Source organism: Strix aluco, chromosome 14, assembly GCF_031877795.1.
Source record: "Strix aluco isolate bStrAlu1 chromosome 14, bStrAlu1.hap1, whole genome shotgun sequence".
NCBI classification, from domain to species: Eukaryota; Metazoa; Chordata; class Aves; order Strigiformes; family Strigidae; genus Strix; species Strix aluco.
The window spans coordinates 14,124,115-14,145,548 of record NC_133944.1 but is presented as its reverse complement, the minus strand read 5'-3'; the positions used below and the strand labels follow the sequence as shown (position 1 = coordinate 14,145,548).

General features: G+C 44.1%; 3 protein-coding genes across 4 annotated transcripts in view; all 3 read right to left on the bottom strand.

Annotated features, from left to right (window-relative positions):
- Positions 1-7,415: 7,415 nt before the first annotated feature.
- Positions 7,416-17,046, bottom strand: LOC141929851 (protein C19orf12 homolog). Of its 2 annotated transcripts, XM_074839828.1 has the most exons (6): positions 16,849-17,046; positions 15,167-15,307; positions 14,941-15,046; positions 14,681-14,817; positions 10,038-10,146; positions 7,416-7,999 (listed from the first exon to the last, which is right to left on the bottom strand). In XM_074839828.1, exons 3-6 carry the CDS (start codon positions 15,038-15,040, stop codon positions 7,734-7,736), a joined length of 612 nt encoding a protein of 203 aa, XP_074695929.1. In that variant the 5' UTR covers positions 15,041-15,046; positions 15,167-15,307; positions 16,849-17,046; the 3' UTR covers positions 7,416-7,733. The 2 variants fall into 2 exon arrangements, with proteins under 2 accessions (XP_074695929.1, XP_074695930.1); XM_074839829.1 differs by lacking the exon at positions 14,681-14,817 and having other exon boundaries at positions 10,038-10,207.
- A 58-nt stretch (positions 17,047-17,104) lies between these two features.
- On the bottom strand, positions 17,105-19,772 carry C14H19orf12 (chromosome 14 C19orf12 homolog). The gene is made up of 2 exons (XM_074839831.1): positions 19,613-19,772; positions 17,105-18,177 (listed from the first exon to the last, which is right to left on the bottom strand). The coding sequence occupies exons 1-2, from the start codon at positions 19,770-19,772 to the stop codon at positions 17,912-17,914; spliced, it is 426 nt and encodes a 141-aa protein (XP_074695932.1). The 3' UTR covers positions 17,105-17,911.
- The window catches only part of LOC141929850 (uncharacterized protein F13E9.13, mitochondrial-like), a 50,391-nt gene continuing 48,642 nt past the window's right edge, over positions 19,686-21,434 (bottom strand). The window contains exon 9 of the mRNA XM_074839825.1: positions 19,686-19,782. The gene's annotated coding sequence lies outside the window, so the exon portion shown is untranslated. The remainder of the gene's footprint in view (positions 19,783-21,434) is intronic.

The following is a 21,434-nucleotide window of genomic DNA, read 5'->3' as shown; positions in this document are numbered from 1 at the left end:
GGAAGGGAACAGATTTCAGAAGGAGTCAGACAAGAGACCTGGGAATAAACGGGGAGCGCTGGAGACAGGGCATCAGAAATGCAGGGGTGTACGTGCACGGCAGTCAGGACTCAGAGCAGACACGAGGGATGACTCTCATGTGTACAAGGAGGCAGAGAGATGGGACCTCAGTCCCCTTAGACGCAGTGACAAGTCCCCAGCACGGGGCAGACACCTGCCCTTGAGAACGATCCCTCCGAGACCAAACCTTTCCCACCTTGTTCACTTGCTGCTGCTGCTGCCTATCTAAGCCCACTCATCTCCATAGAGGCCCACAGAGAGTGTGGCTACCCATCGCCATTGCTGTGGCCACCGGTGACAAAAAGGGCAGCGGGGCAGGCCCGGGTGAAGGTTCCAGCCCCCAATCCTGCAGGCATGGCAAGCCAGGCTATTGCACTTGAACGCAGCCCCAAGAAAAGGCATGTGAACATGACCTGGTTAAAAAAACCCAACTGATAACAGGGCACCTTTTTGGAATTTCTGCATATTAAATATTCTTTTCCCCAGGTTACTCGCCTTGTCATAGCAGGTAAATCAGGAAGCATAACAGAAGCAAACACGGGCCTCAGAGTTGCTGGTGCCAGCAAGTGTAGTTTTAAAAAAGATAAAAGTCTACCTGAAGAAAAGATTTTACCCCTTATTTTGCACCTTATGTTTGCTTGCACTTAAGCCAGTCATCCAAATCAAACTTTTCAGAAACGGCTACTGTGCTCCAACTTCCCCAGGATCCATCCTGCAGTCTCAGAGCAATATTTGCAATAATGCTGAGCCCTCAAAATAACAACCAAATTGAAATGCAGCTCTCCTTAAGTACGGTGTTACACAATGCCAGGCACATCCATCTCTGGCTTTCAGTCTGGCAAACCAAGTGGATACTTTTGACTTTAGCAACTACTTTAATGATAGGAGAACAGATAGAGATACTAAAAATATCCACATCTCATGTTGCAAAAATAGGTTCAATACTAATGAAATACTGATTCAGAGATCAGAGGAAAACCCTTAAAGTCAAGTTATGAAACTCCATCCCTAGAGCAGAGCTGGAGGAGTGTTCAGTAAATAAGGCCCAAGGATTCAGCACCGAACAGTAAGGAAAAGCTTGCTCATTAAGAATTTTTGTTGATTCTGCGTGTCAATTCAGGAAAGGGATTACAGGGCACAAACCACCTTAGATTAACCCATCCATCTGCGTGCTGAAATGAATTTGCTGCTTCTCTTTGGGATAAATGCAGCGAACGTCTCATGAAAAGCTCTTCAGTGTGAAGACTCTGCAGCATGGATGGGAAAACACAAGTTGGAGACCTGACAACACAACACGGCTCTCGCCGAGAGTAACAGAATCTGCTTTCCTGCAATCAAACTGACCAACTCCTACAATTTCCTAAACCATTCTAATGCTAATCACATCATATGATGTTTTGTGAGCAAAGAAACCCAAAGCTGCAGCATCACATTCCTGCAGTGTGTAGAAGCTGCCTGTCAACAGAAGACCATCCCCATTACTCCATCCACCACACTGCCAATAAATGCTAGAACATTTCCTTACAGTGACGTGGCACCTCGAGCAATGCAAAGGTGATCAGCTGCTCTGGGGCTTCTATGAACACATAAAAAACTCTTTCACAGCTAGAGTCAGAGTTCAATTGGCTTAAGAGTAAAAAAACCCAGACCATAACGAAACAGGAACCACACTGCTATCTGGTGGCATACAGAGTGGGGCAAACACAGGGATTCCTAATAACATATTAGTGTCACCAAATTATTTTCTACAGAATCCACCCAGACGTTAAGAAACACTAGGAATGTAAAATGCTGGATTCGCACTAATGGAGGGATAGAAATGTCAGTGACATCCACAAAATTGGGCCTGGCTTTCAGAGGTGCTGAGTCCCCACAGCTCCTACTGACTTCACAAGGCACTGAAAATATTCAGCACCTCAAGAAAAAAACATACCAAGACGTTTGGAAAATGAAATCACTGAGAAACCAGCTTTGTTGTACAACAGACCTACCTTTTCTGTTCTACTGCAATGCAGTGCTGTGTTTGTTTTCTCTTTGTGGTCTCCTCAAATACTCATCTGAGATGTTTGTTAGACTGTACTTCTCCCTGTCTATATTAGATGACACTCTCTCTTCCGCGCCAGGGACTGGGGAGCAAAGTGAGCAATGATCCTGCCCTACTTGTCCAAAGAGAACGATAACCTCATGTGTTTTATCTCATCTTCGAACCTATAACCAACGGGTTTTTAGTAAAAGTACATTCCTCTCAGAACTAGTTTATTACTTCTTAAGAAGAAAAATGCCATAGAAAGAATGAAAATATTTAATTAAAGGATCACATCACACCCAACTCACTGAAAGCCCTATTAATGCAAACAACCAAAGAGGGTCCCCAGATTGTGGCGTGAACTCATTTCAGCTCTTTCCTATTTAACATTCCCATCTCATTACGCTGCTTCCCTCTTCACAGAATTATGCCTTCATACAGGCAAAAGCCCTTTTATCCCCTGGACTCACCGTCCCACTTAGAGAAAAACAAACACCCTCCCAAACATCCACACAGGAGATATCCCAACCACTACACAGCCTGGCCCACCGCTGAGCTGTCCTCACTGCTCCTTACAACCTCCTGATGAGTTAACGGAGTCTACTCTTCAGCAAAACTCTCTACAATGTGCACATACATAGAACAAAAATCACCTACAGGACAAATTCCAAACCTACCAAGCAATGAAGGCATAGGTCTAAGTTCTATTACCAGGAGCTAACTTCATCCTGGTGGACACCACACGGTGATAAGCAAGAACGTGGGGTGACCATCTCCATACAACTGCTAGAAAGCATACGCACGATCCGTGTGGATATTTAGACTGAAACTTCAAGACAACAGCAAACATTTATGCAAGCACAGATGCCCAGGAGGTAACCCAGGACAATTTCTTCTGTCTCAACCATACCGCAACAGCTCTGTCTGTACGGCAACTTTTTGAAATGACAATGAGGTCAGTGCTAGAGCAAAACAAAAACGCAGAGAACTCAGCAACTGAGACAGACTAAAGAACACAACTTCACAAACAACAGCATGCACAAATATCTGACCTGATGATTAAAGAGGCCAGAAGTTCACTACCTATTGCAATAATAGCTGGTGGATGGGCAGGGAATCAGGATATTCCTATCTGCAAATGAGGACTATCTCATCACTGGTCCGTACACATAGTATTGGCTTGAGTAGCCTTTGTCCTCCTAAATCACCACTTTCTGAAAATCCTACCTTTAGAGTCCAGCCTAGTATTTAAAATTGGCAAAGCAGGTGGTCTGTCCAATTTAAATTATGATTGGCATCATCAGTCAGTAAAACTTGGTGGCCAATGTATAAGCTTGGCGATGACAAAACGTGGCCAGATTATGGGACCTTGAATTATACTACTATTTTACAACCGACATTGTTTTGTAGAAGGCTGGATAAATGGGATGAATTTGCCTATGTTGATTTATGTTTTGTTTTAAGACATGATCATGAAACTCATGAAAAATATAGATTGTTGATGTATGATGTCGATGGAATGTATATATTAGCAGAAAGTGTTAATGGAAAGCTAAAGCATAAGAGCTGTTGTAAAAGTTGTGAAATTGGAAAAAAATGTAAAAAGAAATGTATTAAGGATGGTGGGGAGGCTGAGGATGTGGAGATGTTGGTGCCAAAATGGAATCCGGTAAATGTAGAATGAAGGGATGGAAAAAAGAAATCACAGGATACTAGCAATAGTGAAGATGAAGAGCAGTCCACTTCCAGCGCAGGACTGGGAAGTGAGAACTTTAATGTGTACATAATAACTAATGATGATTAACCACCGTCAATGTACTGCACCCATTGCAAAAATGGTAGGAATGTCCATATCATAATCGGTAGAAATAGCACACAAGGTTTACGATAACAGAGATGAGACAGAGAAGAGGAAAAGACTCAAAGAGAATCATAAAGGAATAAAATTACAAGCACTGCTGGTGGCAGCGATGATCTCTTGGAGCCCCAGTGGAGGTGGAGGAAGAGGCCGAAGTGGAGGTGGGAGAAGAGGTGAATGGAATGGAGGATGAGGACGAGGGGTTAACTCCTCAAACTGTAACCCTGTGGGTCATAATCAGCGCGCTTTTTGCAGGAAAGAAGGACACTGGAAATGTGAATGCCCACAGAGAAAAAAATATTTGCTGAATCCTCAGGAAAAGGGGGGCCAGAATCGGATGTTAACCTGATAGTGTTAGGGACATCTGACACCAAATGAAGGGGACTGGGGGAGAATATGAAGATCTCCCCAGATGATCCCCTCGTTCCTGTAAAGCTGGGGAACAAAGTTACAGATTTCCTAGTAGATAGTGGGGCAACCCATTCAGTAGTAACTAGTTGTAAGGGAGCTTTAAGTAAAATGTATATGCCAGTTGTTGGGGTCACAGGAAAGCGAGCTTTTAGGCCATTTTTAAAAACTATGGCATGTACAATTGGAAGTACTACATTAACTCATGAATTTCTATATATGCCAGAATGCCCCCTCCCATCGCTGGCACGTGACTTATTATACAAATTGAAAGCGCAAGTAACTTTTTCTGATGAGTCTATTCAGCTGCACATGCCTGAGGAGACAGTGTGGAGACCTCAATAGTGTCTATTGACTGAAAAGGAGCAGGAAGGGACCAGAATCTCGGAAATAATTTTGGATGCTGTAATACCCCTGGTATGGGCCTCCAAGAAATCTGGACAAGCAAAGAACTCTACACTGGTAAAGGTGGAATTAAAATCAAGATCATAACCAGTAAGGAAAAAGCAGTATCCAACAAAATTAGAGGCTAGAGTAGGACTACAAACGTTAAGCAATGAAGACAGTGTGTATTTTACAGTGCTAGATCTGAAAGATGCTTTCTTTTGCATTTCCCTGGAAGAGGAGAGCCAGAAGATCTTAATCTTTGAATGGGTAAGTCCCACTACCCACTCTGCTGGACTGTGCTGCCCCAAAGATTCAAGAATAGCCCAATACTGTTCGGTAACGTACTTGCCAAAGAATTGGAAGAACGGCAAGGTAAGAATCCCTCTATCACACTGTTGCAGTATGTGGATGATATACTTTTGGGAACCAGAACTGAACAGGAACATAAAATTGCCACAGCTGACTTGCTCAATTTCCTGGGGCTAGCTGCATATTGTGTCTCCCAGAATAAGGCCCAGTTAGCTCAAAGTACAGTGACTTACCTGGGATTTGAAATATCTCAGGGAAAAAGAGAATTGAGTGCAGAATGAAAAGAAGCTCTTTTGTAGAATAGCTACCTCCCTGATCTAAGAAAGAACTGTAAGCGTTCTTGCGAATGGCTTGATGTTGCAGACTCTGCGTACCAAATTTTAGCCTGATTGATAAACCATTATATGTGGCTATCAAGGGGCCTGGAGAAACTCTGGAATGGACACCAGAGTGACGGAAAGGATTTGATTCCATTAAGACTGAATTAATGAGAGCTTCTGCTCTGGGTCTGCCAGACTTGAGTAAACCCTTTATGTTCTATGTCCATGAGACAACAAACAGCACTGGAGGTCCTGACCCAGACTCTAGGAGACCCAAAAAGGCTGGTAGCTTACTTCTCTAAGCAATTGGATGAAGTAAGTAAAGGATGGCCTGCGTGTTTGATAGCAGTAGCTGCAGTGGTGGTGTTAACTAAAGAAGCCCAGAAACTAACCTTGGAACAATCTGTTACAGTTTTTGTACCACATGCAGTGGTAGCTGTACTTGAACAAAAGGGGCATAATTGGGTTTCTCCTAGCAGGTTGGCCCAATATCAGGCAATACTGATTGAACAAGATGATGCCACCTTAAGGATATCTTCAACTTTGAATCCTGCTACTTCAATGCCAGTAGATGAGAGGGGAGAGCTGGAGCATGACTGTCTGCATGTCATGGAGCAAGTATACTCTACTTGACCTGAGCCAAAAGATGTACCATTAACATATCCTGAAGTTGAACTTTCTACAGATAAGGAAGTAGCTTCATGATGAATGGGGAACAGAAGGCTGGATACGCCATGGTAACCCCACAAAAAGAGACTGAAGCATGAGCATTGCCACCCAATACTTTCACTCAAAAGGAAGAAATTATAGCTCTAACTTGAGCCTTGGAGATGTTTATCAGTAAAAGAGTAAACATCTATACAGACACCAAGTATGCATTTGAAGTGGTCTGTGCACATGGAGCCATTGTACCGATGTCTGGCTTCACATTATAAACTATGGCAGAGTGTGGTGGTGCAACCCCTCCCCACACCTCTTGGGCTGCTTGGTGCTTAGTGCAATATTCCGCCCGGCTCACATGCCAGCCCAAGGTGAATAGGGAAAGGTAGTGAACCAGAGCATTAAGGCACTCCTTAACGCTCCTCAGGCCGATCTTCCCTATCGCTTGGAAACGGACTACATGTCAGGTCACATGGATCAGGAACAGCAGTAGACCAGAGTGCTAAGGCGCCCTCTTAGCCCACTTGGTTTCTACCCCCTCCTCTCCAACCGTTTGAGAACAACGACAAAGGCAGTGGACCAGAGTGTTAAGGCACTCCCTTAGCACACTTGGTTCCTGCCCGCCCCCCTCTCTTATCGCTTAACAACAATAGTAAGGATCAGTATCTCCTGACAACTTAGTACATCCATACTTGGGTTGTGGCCCAAACGGGGTGATACCAAAACTCCAAGAGCTAGCAAGTTCTGGGCTTGCACAACTGGTAGAAAGTACCACAACGTTCCATCATCTGCGTTGGGCTGAGATGGTAAAGTACCTGCCAAGAGCCAATTATCTCAGAACCTATAAAACCGATTCTAAGCAAGACCCTTTGAGCTCTCCTGGATCGCAGTGGGCTGTGACCAGCATCTCCCCTGAGCTGGGACCTCTCTCAGGCTCAGACTTCTCAAAGTTTGATGACCCTCTGTCCACAAAGCCAGCGGAAGGCCAGGCTGAAGTCAGACTTCTTCTTGAATCTCAGTTATCACCCATTGAGAAATACCGATGCGAGTATTTGCTCCAGCCTTGAGAAGAGAGAAATTTTAACTGTAGGCTAGCCTCCTCCACCCACCTCTTTACCTATCCATGTGTTTACCATGTGTTTACCTGAGCACATTTGCCTTTACGAGTGTGGATGTCTATATCATTTCACTTGATATCCAGATGTTTCCATGCTCTGTGTGTGTGTGTATGTCTTGTGTTTTACATATATGTACTTTGATTCAGAATATGTTGTAGTAAGATGACTGAAACAGGCAGTAGGCAAAATTCTTCAAAATGTCCCAACTACTTTGGCACCTAGATGTCATTCACAGAAGAAATTGAAATCACATGCAGAAACAGGATTCAATACAAAGACTTTGAAAATTTTATCTAGTGATACATTGACGTAAGAGAAGAATGACTCCCTTCATTGATTTTGAATTCAGTCCTACTGCAGAGTATTTCAAAATTACATTGCAAGACAGTGTCAGGTTAATGCAGTAATCCTTACCAAAAAGAAAAAAAATAAAGACCAAACACCAAAACCCAGCCCCAAAACTGAAAATAATACTGAGATCTGCCTACGTTCATAATTAGTACTGATAACTAATAATTGCTACATTGAAGAATCACAATTGTCAGAGTAAAATTCATTACACTGTATAAAACCTGCTCTGGAAAGATTTATCGTCTATACTGAATCTTTGCTCCTAGCTCTTTGGAGAGGTAATTTATCAGCACTGCTGTTAAATTCTCCAGGAGACCAGCATTTCCCATCACAAGAGCAGTCAGCTGAGCAATATCAGTCCAGTATAAGTGACTGAGAATAACAACAGCTTCATCACAGAGCTTCTTCTGCTCAGCAGGAGGCAATTCCAGTAAAATCTGAGGGACCGGCCTGAACTGTCCAGAAGACATCCTTGCACCAAGCAATCCACCAACTGCTCCTCCTAGAAAAGAGAGAGAGATGTTACTCTTGACCAGTTAATGTTAAAACCTGAAATTCTACCACAGCCTTCATCAACAATGTTCCCACCTTTATTAGAAATCAAGGCAGAGTTGCATATGTGTCTACTTTAACCAGGTTTATACACCATGTTCAATGCACCAAGAAGTATTTTTAAAACTTTTTTCACCCACAGCAATCACAAAGGAACTCTTTACACAATCAAAGCTAATAGCTTCAAGCTAGGAATCAGAAACAAAACAACACTCCTTAGGGCACTGGTCTCCTTCAGGTAAGCTCTACTGCTAAATAAAACCACACCCAGGGAAACACCAGACCCACAATTGCCTTATCAGTGCCATGAACACATAATCTCATCACCTCATTCAAGAATGAGGCCACTTTCATTTTTACTTTTACTTCTGATTTACAGCATACAAATTTTTTACAAAAGCTTAAATTCACTTCTTTGTTCCTGATAACTTCAGTTGTACGTTTGTCAAAATATTATTTCTGACTATTAATTAAGCTCTGTACTTGTAACAGAAGTAAATACACAGCCTCATTTTGCATTCTGCAAAAGGAAGCCTAGAGAGGGTAGAAGCAAGGACAGATGAGAAGTGTACAGAGAAACTGTCCAAACAGCCAGGGATCTGGTTAGAAAAGCCAAAGTCCTGATAGATTTAAATCTGGCCAGGGATGTCAAGGGCAACAAGAAAAGCTTCTACAGGTACAGTGGTGATAAAAGGAGACTAGGGAAAATGTGGGCCCTCTGCAGGAGGAGTAACGGTTTAACCTGAAAGAGGGCAGATTTAGATTAGATGCAAGGAAGAAATTCTTCACTGTGAGGGTGGTGAGACACTGGCACAGGTTGCCCAGAGAAGCTGTGGCTGCCCCCTCCCTGGCAGTGTTCAAGGCCAGGTTGGACGGGGCTTTGAGCAGCCTGGGCTAGTGGAAGGTGTCCCTGCCCATGGCAGGGGGGGTGGAACAAGATGATCTCTAAGGTCCTTTCCAACCCAAAACAGTCTGTGATTCTATGATTTTCTGCTGTCATTCATCACGTATTATTTAGTTCCTTTTTGTAACTCAGCCTTGCTAACCCCCATGCAGGCACACTCCAACTCACTCCAATACCAATAACTTCCCAGGAGTAAGGAGCACTCAGGGACCAAGGCCCACACGACTTCAGTGACAAGGCAGCTTTCAAACTAGACAACTAGTAATGCAGAAAACACAGAGGAGAGACAGCCCTTTCCTACTAGACTCTGGCCTTCCCATAATTTTCCATACATGGAAAAAAGCAAAGAGACAGGGAATAACAAATTCCAGAGGAAAAAACCAAGTTCACCAGGAAGTGAATATCAGGTACTTTTAACATACAGAAATAAACATCATTTTTAACAAGATCATTGGGAAGATGACCCTGTCCTTGCTAAGGCTGACTAAGAATACTTACACACCCTTGCTTTACACCCCAGTTTTCTTTCTTCTGTGCCACCAGGTACCAACATCCCGCCCCCCCGACTGCTACCATCGCCTCTTGTGCTCCTTCGCCCCTGCCTCACCCCTCTCCTCCTCACTCCCCCACCGCAGCCCTGGAGCAGAGCCCGCTCTAACGAGCTCAGAGCCTGGTAGTTTGCTCTCTGATTCGTCCCACACCCCGGACACTGGTGCACCTCTCCAGATGGGAACCAGGGCTCTACCCACCAAAAGAAAATGACTGGTTAACAGCTTGTTCAAAGGGTTTCAGAGGCACCACCATCTCAGCCTCAGACCTCTGGATGGCTTCCTGTATGCCATGCAGGAGTCCAGGTCGGCAAGGTCACTGTCACCCTAGAAGGGAACACTGACACATGCCTTCCTGACGCACTGCTCATTTCTAATAAGCCAACATGCAAACCAGCATCTTGTTAAAGCCCAGTTACATGAAATCTCAGCACTGCATGCCCCCTTCCTTCAACCCGTACCTACTACACAGACTTCCTCATTTCTTCACTCAGAAATTAACCACGCTTCTTGTTCCTAAAGCAAAACACACTTACCTACAGCGATTCCAACTGGACCTCCCAGCAGACCCCCAAGAAGTGCAGTTGCACCCACTACCAGTGCTCCTCGAGCTGAGTGTTTGACAGCAGCTTTCATCCCCTTCACCTGAGAGAGATGGCACAATAGTTGAATCACATCATCAACATTGACGGGCATCTTGGTGATCCTGAAAAAGACGTTTTAAGTTATCTTTTGATCGCTGCAACAGGGACTAACACAGAGTTCAGGAGTCTGTGAGACTAAAAGGACAGAGGCACAATCAGAGGTTTCACTTTCATTTTTGAGAAATCCACACCCATTTTCCAGGTTAATGAATCTGCAAATGAAAGCACAGAGTAGACCAGAAAAATCGTTTTTCTAGCAAATTCAGTAGACTGAACATGGACAAGTAGCAGCAACAAGAGACTTCTAATTCTACTGTCCATTGACTTAGCCTTGAGCAATTCCATGTCTGTTCAGCGTCGTGCACAGCTCAGGGAAAAGACAAATCAGAGCCTCACTCTACTGCAACTACCAGATGATAAGTCACCCCAGCACTGAGAAGACTTAAGTGCTGTAGGAGTTAGTTCCTCCCCTCAGTGAGATGGATGGGAAGTGATTCGTGCTTGTCCTGCACCTCCTTAGCATGAACTCGGACTAACTCAACTGCCTGAATGCTGAAATGAATTTGCTGCTTCTCTTTGGGATAAATCCAGTGAATGTCTCATGAAAAGCTCTTCAGTGTGAAGACTCTGCAGCATGGACGGGAAAACACAAGTTGGAGACCTGACAACACAACACGGCTCTCGCTGAGAGTAACAGAATCTGCTTTCCTGCAATCAAACTGACCAACTCCCACAATTTCCTAAACCATTCTAATGCTAATCACATCATATGATGTTTTGTGAGCAAAGAAACCCAAAGCTGCAGCATCACATTCCTGCAGTGTGTAGAAGCTGCCTGTCAACAGAAGACCATCCCCATTACTCCATCCACCACACTGCCAATAAATGCTAGAACATTTCCTTACAGTGACGTGGCACCTCGAGCAATGCAAAGGTGAACACATAAAAACCACTTTCACAGCTAGAGTCAGAGTTCAATTGGCTTAAGAGTAAAAAAAACCCAGACCATAACGAAACAAGAACCACACTGCTATCTGGTGGTGTACAAAGTGTGCCAAACAGGGATTCCTAGTAACATATTAGTCTCAAGGTAAAGCAGAAACATACTGGACCTCAAGCAACTGTATGTATTTTTTTCCATAGGAAATTGTTTTACTGCTTTCATCCCCTCAAAACTTCCTCAAAGGGAATTTCCACTGACAAAATTAACACTTTTTTGGGGTTTTTTTGGCTTGATTGAAGAAGGCTGAGGAAATCACAGTAAAGGCTTGTAAATCTCTGCAGCTGGAAACCTCTAACACCTCACAGAGTGGTAGGGTCTGTAAGAAACCAGCTGCAAGAACATGGAGCAGAAAGTTGCAGCTGACAACAACCTAATGATCAGAATCACTGGGTGAGCAGAATAGGAAGAGAAGCATTGTTGAAAATGCCAGTGAACTACAAGGGAGAAAGGATCCCACCTCAGATTAAAAGGAGCTGTAAGTTTTATGTGTCAGAGGTAGAACCAGAGGACAGCCAAAAATATTTATAAACTTTGATGGTGTAGCTGACAAGTAAAGAAAAGCCCAATTTGTTTCTAGCACCAAATTATTTTCTACAGAATCCACCCAGACGTTAAGAAACACTAGGAATGTAAAATACTGGATTTACACTAATGGAGGGATAGAAATGTCAATGACATCCACAAAATTGGGCCTGGCTTTCAGAGGTGCTGAGTCCCCACAGCTCCTACTGACTTCACAAGGCACTGAGAATATTCAGCACCTCAAGAAAAAAAACATACCAAGACTTTTGGAAAATGAAGTTGCTCAGAAACCAGCTTTGCTCTGTAAGAGAACAATGGGTCTTACTAAAAACCAACAGGTTTTACTAAAAAGTACATTCCTCTCAGAACTAGTTTATTACTTCTTAAGAAGAAAAATGCCATAGAAAGAATGAAAACATTTAATTAAAGGATCACATCACACCCAACTCACTGAAAGCCCTATTAATGCAAACAACCAAAGAGGGTCCCCAGATTGTGGCGTGAACTCATTTCAGCTCTTTCCTATTTAACATTCCCATCTCATTACGCCGCTTCCCTCTTCACAGAATTATGCCTTCATACAGGCAAAAGCCCTTTTATCCCCTGGACTCACCATCCCACTTAGAGAAAAACAAACACCCTCCCAAACATCCACACAGGAGATATCCCAACCACTACACAGCCTGGCCCACCGCTGAGCTGTCCTCACTGCTCCTTACAACCTCCTGATGAGTTAACGGAGTCTACTCTTCAGCAAAAATTTCTACAATGTGCACATACATAGAACAAAAATCACCTACAGGACAAATTCCAAACCAGTTCCAACCAATAGGTTCACTACCTATTGCAATAATAGCTGGTCCATATGCGTAGTGTTGGCTTGAGTAGCCTTTGTCCTCCTAAATCACCACTTTCTGAAAATCCTACCTTTAGAGTCCAGAGCAGAGAGTGGTTAGCTGCAGAAGAGTCCTATCATGATTTTGTAGACAGGTTACAAAGTTTAACCAAAAATGCATTGAGGATCGAGATGGGATGTTACTCAAGGTCACCCAGCAAACAAGCGGAAGAGCCACCGAAGGCGATACCTCTTCTGAGGCCCAGCAGAATGGGCTTTCCACCAAGCCACCCTGCTTTCCCTGCTGAAGCTGAAGGGTTATCTTTGTTGAAAGATCAGCAGTGACACTAGATGAAACCAGACCGTTTTGAGGCAATGGCAAAGGTACAGACAGCCAAATGCAGTGCCTCTACTGAGTGTTGAACGCTGTAATGTTCACGTTTGTCTAAATCCTTCCTGCTGAACAGTCATCCAGAGAAACGAATGCCTTCAGATTTGCAGACTTCAGAATAATTTCATATATTTACCTCTTAGGCTCTTCTGGAACTCATAAGTCACACTTAATGAGAAGTATTAGCCCACACTTACTGCAGTTACGTGATGAATGTTCGATTTCTGGCTTACAGCCTGAACAAGACAGAGATTTCTGTGATCTCTACGTGGGAAAAGATGAAACCTCCTGTTTTAATTAGGGGCCTATAGCTTTAGCTCACTGCAGTGCAAAGGCCTTTGGTTTCTTAAAAGCTTTGCAACCCAGCAGAACATCTGCTATTCAACTAGTCTGGAGTTACACATCAGCTGGTCAAGCCATGACAGCCTTTCTAAGAAGCTATTGCTTTCTCCATCAAGCATTGCTTTTCCATCCTCTGGCTGCACTGGGGCTGCTAAACTGCTGGTGGAGACTGAGCTCAGCAGGTCCTACCACTGCAGCTACGCAGGATTAAACCCTTGAGTCTGCCCATATCTCACGAGTGAGCGCTAACTGGAGCTGCTGCAGCACTGTGAGAAAAAAACCAGAAAAAATGTAGTTTCCACATGGATCTGCATAGTTTTTCACAGAACTATTAAGACTGGTATAAATGAGGTATGCCCAGTAATACATGTACGTGAAAGCAGCAGGGCACCACTCAGAGGAGAGGCTTAATCAGTTTGCTTAATGACTTTGAATAATACAATCCCCTTCCCCTTCCATAAGACCTTTCAGTGAGTTTTGTAACATTGGCTTCCTATAAACCAACCGAAAGGGAGAAGAGGCATGCAAACCACCATTGGGTTGCAATCATCAACAAGGTGTCACCTGAAAGACAGGTGGACATACTGGGTCTCTAGCTTTATGCTGTGTGTGCTGAACAGCATTTCGCTTTCTATTTTGAAATCAAGCAGCATAAAAAAACCCAACAAAGAACAAAAGGCAATTTTTAACTAAGAATACACCACCTGTCAGTGAAAACCTAGCTTGATTCTGTGTGCTGGTTTTGGCTGGGACAGAGTTAACTTCCTTCTTAGTAGCTGGCACAGTGCCGTATTTTGGATTTAGTATGAGAACAATGTTGGTAATGCACTGATGTTTAGTTGTGGCTAAGCAGTGCTTATCCTACCTCAAGGACTGTTCTGTTTCCCCTGCTCTGCCAGCCAGCAGGTGCACAAGAAGCTGGGAGCGAGCATGGCCAGGACAGCTGACCCCAGCTGACCCAGGGGATATCCCAGACCGTATGCTCAGCACATACAGCTGGGGGAAGAAGGACGAAGGGGGGGACGTTCGGAGTAATGGCGTTTGTCTTCCCAAGTCACCGTTACGTGTGACGGAGCCCAGCTGTCCTGGGGAGGGCTGAGCACCTGCCCGCTGATGGGAAGTGGTGAATGAATTCCTTGTTTTGCTTTGCTTGTGCACGCAGCTTTTGCTTTACCTATTAAACTGCCTTTATCTCAACCCACGAGTTTTCTCACTTTTACTCTTCTGAGTCTCTTCCCCCATCCTACAGGAGCCGGGGCGGGGGCAAGAAAGCGACTGTGTGGTCCTTAGATGCCGGCTGGGGTTAAACCACGACTTTCTGTCACATCTCCAACCAAAGCAGGCTAATAACCAGCATCACAGATGGTTTCTTTATAGAAGTATGTACGTCTCCCCACCGTGAGTCTTTCAGATGCTTCCCAAAAGTGCTGGCATGGCGTTACCTCGTTTCCTAGGCGACAGCTGTGCCTTACACGCAGCCTGGACATTATGCAGCTGGAAAGGATTTCAGAAGATGCCATCCCCTGCCTGTGGCTGTTTCCAATACCAACAAGGGATGCAGCGGTGGACAGCCATGTCTCTACCCAAGAACAGCAACAGACGGATATTAATACATTCTTGTGCAGCTGGTCTTCTCCTCAGATGATCAAATCTGCTGAAGAGTTCTTTCAACTTGCCCAAATGCCCGCATAAGGCTACATACCAAACATCATGGTGACCTCGATACCATAGCGTAGGGCTGTAGTCAGAGCATTAGGGCAGAATCTGATCCTTCTGCAGCATTCAACAGTATGAACTGTCATAAACCACTGAAATACAAACAACAAAACCATTGTGGGGTGCCACACTCATTCTCCCTCGGTAGTTATGTATCAAGATCTCCACAATCAGAAGTGGTTATTTCCCAGTTCTCGTACGTCCAAACTCACTTGAGATGAACACTTGAGCTGGATTCTGTTCTTCTTCCGTTACCAGGAGTGAAACGTGTTTCAGATCAGACTGCCATCCTCTCGCTACCACTTTGAAAAGAGGTACCTGCCACCTGCCAGCGAGTTCCACGAGCACCAAACCTGTTAAGCAATGATGCAGAGAACAAACACAATTTGATGCATTTCTTCCTGGTTCTACTTCAGTCGTCTGAAAACCTATGGAAGTGAAATTTGTTACACCAACTAAGAGCATGCTGCTCTGTGGCACGGAGCCTAAAGCTTCTCGGGAGCTCAGGGGCAGCAGGGCTTAACATAAGCCAGACTGGCCCATGCAGAACTCCCAACTACTTGGACCAAACTGCTATTGGTACCCACATGACACAAGCCCCCTTCGCACAACAGTGAAGGCTGAAAGATCGTTAAAAACTGAACAGACACCGATGTCTGACTTCACATTATAAACTATGGCAGAGTGTGGTGGTGCAATCCCTCCCCACACCTCTTGGGCTGCTCGGTGCTTAGTGCAATATTCCACCCGGCTCACATGCCAGCCCAAGGTGAATAGGGAAAGGTAGTGAACCAGAGCATTAAGGCACTCCTTAACGCTCCTCAGGCCGATCTTCCCTATCGCTTGGAAACGGACTACATGTCAGGCCACATGGATCAGGAACAGCAGTAGACCAGAGTGCTAAGGCGCCCTCTTAGCCCACTTGGTTTCTACCCCCTCCTCTCCAACCGTTTGAGAACAACGACAAAGGCAGTGGACCAGAGTGTTAAGGCACTCCCTTAGCACACTTGGTTCCTACCCCCCTCTCTTATCGCTTAACAACAATAGTAAGGATCAGTATCTCCTGACAACTTAGTACATCCATACTTGGGTTGTGGCCCAAACGGGGTGATACCAAAACTCCAAGAGCTAGCAAGTTCTGGGCTTGCACAACTGGTAGAAAGTACCACAACGTTCCATCATCTGCGTTGGGCTGAGATGGTAAAGTACCTGCCAAGAGCCAATTATCTCAGAACCTATAAAACCGATTCTAAGCAAGACCTTTGAGCTCTCCTGGATCGCAGTGGGCTGTGACCAGCATCTCCCCTGAGCTGGGACCTCTCTCAGGCTCAGAATTCTCAAAGTTTGATGACCCTCTGTCCACAAAGCCAGCGGAAGGCCAGGCTGAAGTCAGACTTCTTCTTGAATCTCAGTTATCACCCATTGAGAAATACCGATGCGAGTATTTGCTCCAGCCTTGAGAAGAGAGAAATTTTAACTGTAGGCTAGCCTCCTCCACCCACCTCTTTACCTATCCATGTGTTTACCTGAGCACATTTGCCTTTACGTGTGTGGATGTCTATATCATTTCCCTTGATATCCAGATGTTTCCACGCTGTTTGTGTGTGTGTGTCTCTGTATCTCTCGTGGTTTACATATATGTACTTTGATTCAGAATGCGTTGCAGTAAGACAGTGTGAATCTTGTCATGCTCAAATCTGTAATCAAGTAGCTATTTCAATCATAACATTGTATACAAAATCACTTTGTCAGTCTTTAAATCAATCAACCATTTAGTGCTGCTAAAATTTAACCTTTGACCTACTTCACACCATTAATGATCTTAAATTGCTGTTAAATCATAACCATGTGAGAGACTTTCATCTCTGACACAGCCTAAGGCGTGCCCACTTACCATTCACTTCTGTCTGTCTTTCACGTCACTAGAAAAGTGTTTTCAAATGAGAAGAACAGTCCCTGCCCTGTTAACAGCAAACGGTACCTGCAGAAGTAAATCGATCAAATGTATACAATAGCAACCTCCAAGTTTAAAACTTAGCTTCTAGAAATCTCACCACATACACACAGGTAAGTCTTGATTCTAGGGGAAAAATGGATTCTAGGGGAAAAAATAGTTCATTTAGTTTAAAGCAAAACATAGGCCACGAGGATGCTTCTTATGAACACTTTAATGAAAACAGAGGACCAGCTGTGCAGTTTCAGTCAAAAAACCAATGCTGAAATGACAACCCTAACCCTAGGGATAGTACAAACATGATAGATTCAGCTCCCCATTTTTCAGTTTTTCTTAAAAGAGAATTATTGCAATGCCTTCCCATTCCAGGACACCCAGAACTACTAATTATGCACAGTTTGTTTACCTGTTGCTTTAAACCTCGTTTAGGCATTGGCTTCACTTCTTACAGAAAGGAATATGTAGTACCTCGAGAGTTACAATCAACATGGGACTAAGAATAAAGTCAGGATTGAGATCTTTGAGTTCACAGTAGAGTAATGCACTTTCTTGCAACTTTCCTTTCCAGGACTGAAACAGACAGTAGGTAAAATTCTTCAAAGTGCCCCAACTAATTTGGCACCTAGATGTCATTCACAGAGGAAATTCAAAGCATGTGTACAAACAGGATTAAATCTCCTAACTAAAACACATAGACTTTGAAAAGCTTAACTAGTGATATGTTAGCATAAGAGAATCATGACTCCTTTCATTGATTTTGAATTCAGTCCTACTGCAGAGTATTTCAAAATTACATTGCAAGACAGTGTCAGGATAATGCAGTAATCTAATACTACCCTTACCATAAAGAAAAAAACCAAACAAAACAAAAAAACCACCAAACCCCCAACTGAGATCTGCCTACGTTCATAATTAGTACTGATAACTAATAATTGCTACATTGAAGAATCACAATTGTCAGAGTAAAATTCATTACACTGTAAAAAGCCTGCTCTGGAAAGGTTCATTCTCCATACTGTATCTCTGCTCTTAGCTCTTTGGAGAGGTAATTTATCAGCACTGCTGTCAACTTCTGCTGGAGACCAGCATTTCCCATTACAAGAGCAGTCAGCTGAGCAATATCAGTCCAATCTAAGTGACTGATAACAACAACAGCTTCATCATAGAGCTTCTTCTGCTCAGCAGGAGGCAATTCCAGTAAAATCTGAGGGACCGGCCTGAACTGTCCAGCAGTCATCCAGGCACCAAGCAATCCACCAAATGCTCCTCCTAGAAAAGAGAGAGAGATGTTACTCTTGACCAGTTAATGTTAAAACCTGAAATTCTACCACAGCCTTCATCAACAATGTTCCCACCTTTATTAGAAATCAAGGCAGAGTTGCATATGTGTCTACTTTAACCAGGTTTATACACCATGTTCAATGCACCAAGAAGTATTTTTAAAACTTTTTTCACCCACAGCAATCACAAAGGAACTCTTTACACAATCAAAGCTAATAGCTTCAAGCTAGGAATCAGAAACAAAACAACACTCCTTAGGGCACTGGTCTCCTTCAGGTAAGCTCTACTGCTAAATAAAACCACACCCAGGGAAACACCAGACCCACAATTGCCTTATCAGTGCCATGAACACATAATCTCTTAGGAGAGATTGCCAGACCCATCCAAGCTTTCTGCGTCTGTAGACCCACACATTGCAGACTCCACTGCCATGAAGTCCTGCCCTCAGAACATGCTCACAGACACCAAACCCACCAGCTTTCTGGGGTTAGACACATTCCTGCTTTCATCTCTCTAATCAACACCTCACTGGAACCACCCACCCCAGCTGGCCGAGAAATGTTCAGGTAAGCAGAGTGGTTTCCAGTCATCAAGGTAACAGCAGCAGGATCCTCTACAGCTGACATGACTGACATGAGAAACCAGCGTTAGCTCCTACATGGCTGTTCTCTTTCACAGCATTACCAGTCTAACTTGCAACACAGCACTGTCCCACACCAGTTCACAGGACTGACACCGTGGCCCGGGGACACAGACATCCTGGTGGAAGGAGGGAGAACCCTCACAACAGAGGGGCAGTGTCAGAGCCCATCCTGCTTCCAAAATTCAGTTTGTCAAAATATTATTTTTGGCTATTAATTAAGATCTGTACTTGTAACAGGAGTGAAAACAGAGTGTCATTTTGCATTTTCTGTTGTCACTCCTCACGTATTATTTAGTTCCTTTTTGTAACTCAGCCTTGCTAACCCTCATGCAGGCACACTCCAACTCACTCCAATACCGATAACCTCACAGGAGTAAGGAGCACTCAGGGACCAAGGCCCACACGACTTCAGTGACAAGGCAGCTTTCAAACTAGACAAATAGTAATGCAGAAAACACAGAGGAGAGACAGCTCTTTCCTACTAGACCCTGGCCTTCTTGTAATTTTCCATACATGGAAAAAAAGCAAAGAGACAGAGAATAACAAATTCCAGAGGAAAAACGAAGTTCACCAGGAAGTGGATAGCAGGTACTTTTAACATACAGAAATAAACATCATTTTTAACAAGATCATTGGGAAGATGACCCTGTCCTTGCTAAGGCTGACTAAGAATACTTACACACCCTCGCTTTACACCCCAGTTTTCTTTCTTCTGTGCCACCAGGTACCAACATCACCCCCCGACTACTACCATAGCCTCCTAAAGCAAAACACACTTACCTACAGCGATTCCAGGCGGACCTCCCATCAGACCCCCAAGAAGTGCTGTTGCACCTGCCAGCAGCGCTCCTTGGGCAGAGTGTTTGACAGCAGCTTTCATCCCCTTCACCTGGGAGAGGTGGCACAACAGTTGCATCACATCATCAACACTGATGGGCATCTTGGCAAAACTGGAAAAGACGTTTTAAGTTATCTTTTGTCTGCTGCAACAGGGACTACATCTTGCTGCTAGATGCATTTTAGGAAGAAAGAGAATTCAGGAGTCTGTGAGACTAAAAGGACAGAGGCACAGCCAATACAGGAAAAAAAAAAATTCACTTTCTCTTTCATTTGTGGAAAACCACACCCATTTGCAAACAGGTTAATGTTACTGAATCTGCAAAAGAAAAGCACAGAGTAGACCAGAAAAGTCTGTTTTTATGACAAATTCAGAAGACTGAACAAGGACAAGTAGCAGAAATGAGAGACTTAAGAAAGTTTCTAATTCTTCTATCTATCCATTGTCTCTGTCTTGAGCAATTGCCACGTCTGTTCAGCATCGTGCACAGCTCTGGGAAAAAGACAAATCAGAGCCTCACTCTACTGCAACTAGCAGATGATAATGGACAAATCTGTCAGGTATTTTCTCCTTGTCCTAATTCTTGCCACAAATCAGTTGTTTGTTTTCACACCTCAGTCCTTCTCCCCGTTTTGTTACACACTTAAACACTTCCACACTGATTTCTGAAGGCGGGAGGCTGTCTATAGCAAGCAAGGAGAGCCTGAGGAAGGGAACAGATTTCAGAAGGAGTCAGACAAGAGACCTGGGAATAAACGGGGAGCGCTGGAGACAGGGCATCAGAAATGCAGGGGTGTACGTGCACGGCAGTCAGGACTCAGAGCAGACACGAGGGATGACTCTCATGTGTACAAGGAGGCAGAGAGATGGGACCTCAGTCCCCTTAGACGCAGTGACAAGTCCCCAGCACGGGGCAGACACCTGCCCTTGAGAACGATCCCTCCGAGACCAAATCCTTCCCACCTTGTTCACTTGCTGCTGCTGCTGCCTATCTAAGCCCACTCATCTCCATAGAGGCCCACAGAGAGTGTGGCTACCCATCGCCATTGCTGTGGCCACCGGTGACAAAAAGGGCAGCGGGGCAGGCCCGGGTGAAGGTTCCAGCCCCCAATCCTGCAGGCATGGCAAGCCAGGCTATTGCACTGAACGCAGCCCCAAGAAAAGGCATGTGAACATGACCTGGTTAAAAAAACCCAACTGATAACAGGGCACCTTTTTGGAATTTCTGCATATTAAATATTCTTTTCCCCAGGTTACTCGCCTTGTCATAGCAGGTAAATCAGGAAGCATAACAGAAGCAAACACGGGCCTCAGAGTTGCTGGTGCCAGCAAGTGTAGTTTTAAAAAAGATAAAAGTCTACCTGAAGAAAAGATTTTACCCCTTATTTTGCACCTTATGTTTGCTTGCACTTAAGCCAGTCATCCAAATCAAACTTTTCAGAAACGGCTACTGTGCTCCAACTTCCCCAGGATCCATCCTGCAGTCTCAGAGCAATATTTGCAATAATGCTGAGCCCTCAAAATAACAACCAAATTGAAATGCAGCTCTCCTTAAGTACGGTGTTACACAATGCCAGGCACATCCATCTCTGGCTTTCAGTTTGGCAAACCAAGTGGATACTTTTGACTTTAGCAACTACTTTAATGATAGGAGAACAGATAGAGATACTAAAAATATCCACATCTCATGTTGCAAAAATAGGTTCAATACTAATGAAATACTGATTCAGAGATCAGAGGAAAACCCCTAAAGTCAAGTTATGA

Bases quoted from the DNA above. Each gene is read 5' to 3' on its own strand.
- LOC141929851 (XM_074839828.1), bottom strand. From the start codon at position 15,040: ATGACAGTTCATACTGTTGAATGCTGCAGAAGGATCAGATTCTGCCCT. The intron at 14,818-14,940 runs GTATGTAGCCTT...GTTCTTGGGTAG, and splicing joins CGAGGTCACCATGATGTTTG to AGACATGGCTGTCCACCGCT. The intron at 10,147-14,680 runs GTAACGCCATGC...CATCTCTCTCAG, and splicing joins GCTGTCGCCTAGGAAACGAG to GTGAAGGGGATGAAAGCTGC.
- C14H19orf12 (XM_074839831.1), bottom strand. From the start codon at position 19,772: ATGCCCATCAGTGTTGATGATGTGATGCAACTGTTGTGCCACCTCTCC. The intron at 18,178-19,612 runs GTAAGTGTGTTT...TCTCTTTTCTAG, and splicing joins TCCGCCTGGAATCGCTGTAG to GAGGAGCATTTGGTGGATTG.